Genomic DNA, 7661 nt, shown 5'->3' with positions numbered 1-7661 from the left:
TTTCCATGATGCCTAACCCACCTCTTCCTTCGTCTTCTTCCTCTCTCTCATCACCTCCTCTTCCTTCGTCGCATCTTCTTTCTTTCTCTAAGACTTCGCCGCAAAAAGTTCTCTCTTCCTCTTCTTCTTCTGCAGCGATGGCGTTAAAGAAGAAAGCAATTTCTTTAGTCGTTGCTATGACGCCCAAGAGAGGAATAGGAAGGCAGCAAGATCTTCCCTGGCCTCGTCTCTCTCGGGATTTCAAACACTTTACACAACTCACGACCCGAACGCATCAAGATCTCTTTCCCTCTTCCTCTTCTTCTTTCTCTTCTTTTACATACCACCAAAGAAAGGAAGAAGAACAAGAAGGAGAAAAGAAAAAGCAGAAGAAGATAGACGGAGATCACCTCTCATCATCTTCTTCTTCTTCGTCTTGTTTAGCAGAATGTGACGTCGGGAATTCTTCTTTTAATGCTGTCCTCATGGGAAGAAAGACATGGGAGAGCATTCCTGCCAAATTCCGTCCTCTTCCGAACCGACTGAATATTATCATCTCCAAGACCATGCAGTAAGGTGTATGTACACCTGAGAAAGGGCGAGAAGGGGATTATAAGATCACAAATGAAGAAAAGAGAAAGAAGGACAGGAAGAAAGATCTCCAAAATGATAGAGAGATCCCCATGGAGAGATCGATCTCTCTCTATATCTTTCATGCATGTCGATGTGAAACACTACTTCTATCGAGCAAAGGAGTTTCTCTTTTATTCTCTTCTCTTCTGGCGTACAGACAGACAGACAGACAGCCACACTCTTTCTCTCTTGTTATGCTGCTATAGAGACGTGTCTATCAGATCTCTGCCTCTGCTCCTTCTCGTCTCTTGTCTAATGTCTATATGGAGAAAAGAAGAAGAAGAGGGGGGAGAGGTACGACACATGAGTCCTCCACTTGGGATATCGTTGAGACGATCATTCTTAGGGAAGAAGACCAATTGACTTCTTCTCTTCTTTCTTTAAACTTATCGCTCGGTCAACCTACATAGAAATTATACATTTGCATAGAGAAATCTCGCTGTCTGCATGCATGAATTGAATTCTCTCCAGATCAGTATGCATAGATATATGTAGATAGATAGATGTGTACAGATGTATACACATAAATCTATATATTTTTACATATGTTTTATGTTTATATCTATATATCTAAATATCAATGTAAATCGAGGCGATATGGAGACAAAGACTCTGTGTTGATATGTACACATGCCAGATAAATATATGTATGTATCTATATGCATAGATACAAATGCATGCATAAACATATTCATCCACATGTATGTATACATATACATCTGTATACATACATATATACATTCGGGTGCATGCACGTAGTCTATAGCTAAGTATAGTATAGTGAGAGCTTCATATGCACACATACATACATCTCGGTATATACACTTCAAAGCCTACTTCTTAAGAGAAGAGAAAGAAGGAGACAGAGAACGAAAAGGATAGTTAATGATTTAACTACACTCTCCCCGTCCCCTGTCTCTTTTGAGAGATTTCTCTCTTTCTTCTTCTTCTTCTTCTGTTGTCCTTTCCACTCCTCTTTTCTTTCTTTCTACAGAGAAGAAGAAAAAGAAGAAGTAGAAGAAGAGAACAAGAAAGAGAATAGCTATAGCTCACTTCAGACTTCTTCTTCTTTAAGAGAAGAGACCGCTGAAAAGACAAAGAAGGAAGAGGTCAAGAGCAGCAGCAGAACTGATAAAGAGAGGAGGAGATTTCCCTATGATCGACCCGTTCGTATCTGCTCCTCTTTGCCTTCTGCTTTGGAGATGCTAGATCAAGATGAAGAGTATTCACGGACAGTCAACCGAATCTTCATTGTAGGTACGACTCCAAAGCAAATCGATCTCTCTCTCTGGCTCTTATCTATCGCTTTCTGTCTCATTTCTCTCTCCTCTTATCGGTCTCTCTCCCCTCGATCTTTACTTACTTCTTTGTGGCTATGCGTATTGATCGACCTTAACATGTATATACATATATATAGGCGGTACTATTGGTATCTGTCTTTCTCTCCCTCCATATATGTATATGTTTATCTCTCTATTTAGATGTATTTCTGCATATCCATGTATCTCAGGAATTTCGTGTATCACTTGTCGTAGCTATCTTTCCTTTCCTATTCGTCGATCTATCTGTCTCTTTCTTCTCGGATTTCTCTGCCTCCCTTACACTTCTCGTTCACACTTCTCCCCTCATCTTTTTCTCTTCTTCTCCTTTGTAATCTTGCTACTTTTCTTCTTCTTCTACACTTTCTTCTGCAATTCGCATCAGACTATTAATTACTATTCCTACTACTACTACTATTCCTACTACTACTCCTAGTACGACCCCGCCTACACCTCTATCTATCTGCATCTTTCTCTTTATCTCTCTCTCTCTCTTTTCAGATATCTCTAGTCTTATACGAGAGAAGCTCCACATATATCTATACATATCAATATATATATATATATTTATCTATAGATATATATGTATATACATACATATATATCTATATATATACAAATGCGTGGGTATGTTTACCTTGGGCCTAACACTCTGTCTGCCTACAAGTACTTCTACATCTCTCTCTCTCATTCATTCTCTTTCTTTCTTTCTCACTCTTTCTTTCTTTCTTACTCTTTCTCACTCTTTGTGTATGATAGGCGGGTCAGGTATATATAAGGAGGCTTTATCATTAGGTGTCGTATCTTATATCTATCTCACACGTGTCGGGAAAGAATTCTCTGCATGCGATGTCTTCTTCCCACGCTTTCCTGGCGACGAAATTCTCTCAAATCCTCCGTCGACTTCTAAGGCAACTCCTACCACCTCTTCTTCTTCTTGTGGAACGGGTGAAGAAAGGCCTCTTCGTGTCCCTTACAAACCTCGGCTGCTTCTCAGCTTTCTACAAGAGAAGAAAAATTCTCATGAAAAAGAAGAAGAAAAGAAAGGCAACGCAAGCGAGAGAGATGGAGAGAAGAGTCAAGATGAAGTGGAGGAGAAAGAACAAGACGATCAAGGGAAGGACAGGAAGCAAGAGGAGGAAGAGGAAGAGGGCTATTATTCTCCTATTTTCATTTCAAAGACTTACTCCGAGAATGAAGTTCCTTTCGACTTCGTTATTCTCGAAAAGATCAGAAAAGCCGATCAACATCTCTCTCATAGTATACAACAAACCACACCGAGTGTACGTACACCCCAGATATCATGGCACACATGGAATTAAATATAAATGTTTATACTTTACATATACTTTGTGTATAGGTGTACTCTTTATACATTCTTTCCCTGTAGACGTGCTGTAGGGAATATCCGGCCTAGTATCACAGTGTATATATATCTGTATATGCTACACATATATATCTGTATATGTGGGTCTATAGATACATGTAGATGTATGTACTAGTAGATAGAGATATATCTACTCATAGGCATGTATGCCTAAGTTCGTGTTGTATCAGGGTAGCAGTAGTAGTCTTACTGGTAGGAGTAGTCCTAGTAGTTGTGTATGTGTTAGGAGAAATCCTACGACTCTTCTTCCTGTTAAAAGTAGTACTACTACTACTAGTAGTAGTAGAGGTATTTCTAGTCTTATGATCAGTCTCACTAGTAGTAATAGTAGTAGTCGTAGTAGGAGGAGTAGTCGTAACAGTCTTCAGAGTCTCAAGAGTTTAACGAACACGACTACTGCTACTACGACTACTGCCTTGCTTCGATAGGAGTAAAGGCAGTAGGAGTAGTAGTAGGGGTAGTAGTGGCCTTACTATTGGTATGATGACTATTATGCCTACTACTACTACTCCTATTACTCTTCTTCATCTTCTTCTTTTCATTGTTGATATGAGTCTTGTTAATCTTCTTTTTTTTCTTCTTTTAGTTAGGGGGGTTCTTTAGGTTGCTTTTGTTGCTCTTCTTCTTCTTCTTCGTAAGCGATATAGATTGAATGAGAGATTGAGAGAGGAAGGGATGAAGGGTTTATGGTGGAGATAAAGAAAGAAAGAAAGGAATGCCTTTGCACCACGACATTTCAACTCTCTTCTGCTTTCTCTTCATCTTTCTCTTTTTCCTCTTCTTTTTCTTCTTTCTTTTTTTCTTTTTGTTTTGTGTAGAGAAGTGACCAATCTTGTCCTTCTTCTGCATGTCCGTGGAGCCAAGGAGAAGAAGAGTTTTTCCTGAATCTCTTTAAATCTTTCTCATCTGAGAGATGTCTCAGCACAGACTCTCTCTTACTAGCCAAGACGCATGCAGTAGCTGCGCCTCTGTTAGCTTGGATGAAGGAAGAAGAAGAAGAAACGAAGAAGAAGAGGAAAAGAAATGAAGAAGAAGAAGAGGAGAAGAAGACGATGGAAAAGGTTTCTTATCGTGCATGCCCTCGCGTGGTGTATAGACACCATGAAGAATTTCAATATCTCGATCTAATTGCCGATATTCTTACCAATGGCGTTCCTATGTCTGATAGGACAGGTAGAAACAAGAGAAAAAAGAAGGAAAGTTAGGGTAGATCAATGTCGTTAAAAGAAAGTCTCTTCATCTTTAGCTCTTCTAGAGATACATCCAAATCCATCGAGATAGAAAAAGAAGAAGAAGTTTGGTTCATAAGAAGAGGTAATACACCTAAGAATTCAAAAGAGATCTTGAGAGAGATAGAACTCTGTATACAGAGGAATGACGACATAGGAATGTATGTATATATATATATATATACACGTCGCATATGCACATATATCAATATATATATATATGTATATATATATGTATCTATCTCTCTATATGGAGGTCTAGGTCTCGCACTCTTTCTTTTTTCATGTAAAATCTATCTATATATATACCTACCGCTCTCTATATCTGCATGTGTGCATGCGTATGTGTGTAGACGAATCCATCTATGATCTTCCTTCTCTCTTTCTTATCTCCTTCTTTCCTTCTTTGTTATCTCTTTCTTCTTTCTTTTTCTTTTTTGCAATGTTCGTATGTTGGATTGTTTTTATTTATTTGTCCCAGGTGTAGGTACACTGTCGAAGTTTGGGTGTCAGATGAGATTTCGTCTCGATCAATCCTTTCCTCTCCTCACCACGAAAAGAGTCTTCTGGAAAGGGTAAGAAAACAAAGAAAAAAAAAGAAAGAAAGAAGAAAAAGAAAAAGAAAGACGAAAAAGAAGAAGAAAGAAGAGAGAGAAAAAGCTCGAGAGGAAGGACGCGAAAGAAGACAAGGAATCTGAAGAAAAAGATGTGTCTGTATATATATGTGTATCTGTGCATGCATGCATGCATGCAGATAAAAAACTGTGTATGTACATACACTCTACCTCAACTACCAAAACATATCTTTTCTCTCCGTTACACTCCCTCTTCTTTTTTCTTTTCTTCTTCTTCTTTTTCTTTTTCTTCAAACACTCGCCCCAGCTATACCACACACACACAAGGCATACACTTACTACACATCATATATATTTTATATATATACATGCATAGCTACAGATATAGATATGTACGTATATATATAGATAGACAGATGTCGCTATAGAGATGTGTATGATGCAAGTGTATGTCTTCGTTTGGAGTGTGTACATGTGACAAATGGCTAGTCATAGGAGGACTAGTAGAGGTAGTAGAGGTAGGCTTGGTTTGAATTGAAGTCTTGGATGAATTTTCTCTGGGAAGAGACCGAAGAAATTCTCTAGACAAAAGAAGAAGAGAAAAAGAAGACACAAGTGACTTTAAATTCATGCATGCAGCTCGATATTCATGTTCGTCTTTACCGACTTCTTCGTCAAGAGAGGCCTAGCACAATCTCTTTCTTTTTGAAAGGCCTATCTTTATCGCCAACTCTCTTCTTCTTTTCTTCTTCCTTCTTCTTATCGCTTCTTTTTGCTCTTCTTCTTAATAATGAAAGAAAGAAGAAGAGTAGAACTCACTGGCTAGTTCTGATCGAGATGTTGAGTCTTCTTTCCTCCTCTTGAGAAGCAGTAACCGATACACGACTTTCTTAATCTTTCTTTCTCTTTCTTCTTTCTTTCTCTTTCTTTCTCTTTATTCTTTCTTTCTCTTTCTTCTTTCTTTTTCTTTCTTTTTTCTTTCTTTCTTCTTTCTTTCTTAGAGTAGTAGAGGAATTGTTATGGTTTATAAGGGGAGACACAAATGCGAATCATCTCTCGGAGAAAGGTGTTAAGGTATGGCGAGAACGATTGATCGATAAAGTGTCTCTCTCTCAGTCATCTCTCCTTTCTCTCTTTTCTGACCTCTTTCTTTCTCTCTCTCTTCTTCTTTTTCTTCTTTCTTCTATTCTATAAAGGAACATCTCTTCATCCTCTTCTTTTTCCTCACTTCTCCCCGTTTTCGTTTCTTCATTCTTATCGATATATCTCTCAACGAAAGTAAACTTGTCTACAGTCTTTCTCATTCTTCATACACCTCTGTCTTCAATATCCATCTATCTATCTATCTTTAATCTATCTCTCTATCTATCTATGCTTTATCACCCTAGCTGTCTGTGTACACCTCCTTTTCTTTCTCTGTATAGATCTGATATACCTACATGTACATGTCTATCTATATATATATATATATATATGTATGTATCTATAGGTCTTTCAGATAGGGGGTGCAGCAGAGAGCCGCTTTTTTCGCTCTTTCATGATATGACCTGAGAGAAATTCAAAAGTCATCAAAATGAAAATGATAGAGAAAGAGATAAGAATAAGAAAGTCAACCCAAGACTAGAAGAAGAAGAAGAAGAGAATTCCTCTCCTTTCCCTCTCTTTCTCTCTTTCATTCCCTGCGTCTCTTCTTCTTCGTGTGTGGCTATACTCGTGTGTATCTCCTTTCTCTCTTTCTTTCTCGTTGTCTTGTACTTTCTTTCTTTCTCCTTTTTCTTTCTTTCTTTCTTTCTCTTTCTTTCTCCTTTTTCTTTCTTTCTTTCTTTCTTGTTTCGTGTGTAGATTTGGGATAAGAATGTGACGCGTGAATTTTTGGACTCTCGAGGTTTGTTTCGTCGAGAGGTGGGAGACATAGGGCCAGGCTACGGCTTTCAGTGGAGACACTTTGGAGCGCCATACACGGACATGCATGAAAACTATACAGGTAAACCCTCACACTCATACACTGCACTTCCAAAGAGGAAAAAGGGACAGAAAGAGAAAAGAGATAGATCAATATCTATCTATCTCTATATATCTCTATTTATGTAAGGATGCATGGATGATATAGAGGAGGAGGAGGAGGATGATAGAAGAAGAAGAAGAGGAGATACAAAACAACACACACGCGTAAATAAGTACACTTATCTTCACTCTTGCTCTTCTTCTTCTTCTTGTCGACTCTTTTTCTTTTTCTTTTTCATTCTTTGTTTCTTCATAGATGTATAGATATCTATTGATAGACAGGTCTGTTCATACGAGGAGTTGAAGGAAGGAGACCGGCAACAATGTGTTTTGGCCACCACCATCTCCTCATTCAGTCAGCTAGTCAGCGAAAGAAAGAAAGAAAGGCAGAGAATTCCCACTTGACAAGAGATCTCTTGATTAATACTAAACATCTTCTTGTTGATCTATCAAAGAAAAGAAGACAGGAAGAAGAAGAAGAAGAAAAGGGAGAAAGAAAAGAGAAATGTACAGCGTACAAAGAGGAAGAGAAGAT

General features: G+C 38.2%; 1 protein-coding gene across 1 annotated transcript; it reads left to right on the top strand.

The window, feature by feature from the left end:
- Positions 1–2: 2 nt before the first annotated feature.
- CSUI_006464 (bifunctional dihydrofolate reductase-thymidylate synthase) lies at positions 3–7661 on the top strand. The gene is made up of 9 exons (XM_068066623.1): positions 3–550; positions 1607–1869; positions 2691–3214; positions 3905–3952; positions 4137–4491; positions 5029–5122; positions 6124–6196; positions 6965–7106; positions 7383–7661. Exons 1-9 carry the CDS (start codon positions 6–8, stop codon positions 7388–7390), a joined length of 2052 nt encoding a protein of 683 aa, XP_067921401.1. The 5' UTR covers positions 3–5; the 3' UTR covers positions 7391–7661.

The sequence above is a fragment of the Cystoisospora suis genome (genome assembly GCF_002600585.1).
Source record: "Cystoisospora suis strain Wien I chromosome Unknown contig_3277, whole genome shotgun sequence".
NCBI classification, from domain to species: Eukaryota; Apicomplexa; class Conoidasida; order Eucoccidiorida; family Sarcocystidae; genus Cystoisospora; species Cystoisospora suis.
The sequence above is the reverse complement of the archived record's forward strand: the minus strand, read 5'-3'. Positions and strand labels throughout refer to the sequence as shown.

Bases quoted from the DNA above. Each gene is read 5' to 3' on its own strand.
- CSUI_006464 (XM_068066623.1), top strand. From the start codon at position 6: ATGATGCCTAACCCACCTCTTCCTTCGTCTTCTTCCTCTCTCTCATCA. The intron at 551-1,606 runs GTAAGGTGTATG...TTCTTTCTACAG, and splicing joins ATCATCTCCAAGACCATGCA to AGAAGAAGAAAAAGAAGAAG. The intron at 5,123-6,123 runs GTAAGAAAACAA...TTTCTTTCTTAG, and splicing joins AAAAGAGTCTTCTGGAAAGG to AGTAGTAGAGGAATTGTTAT.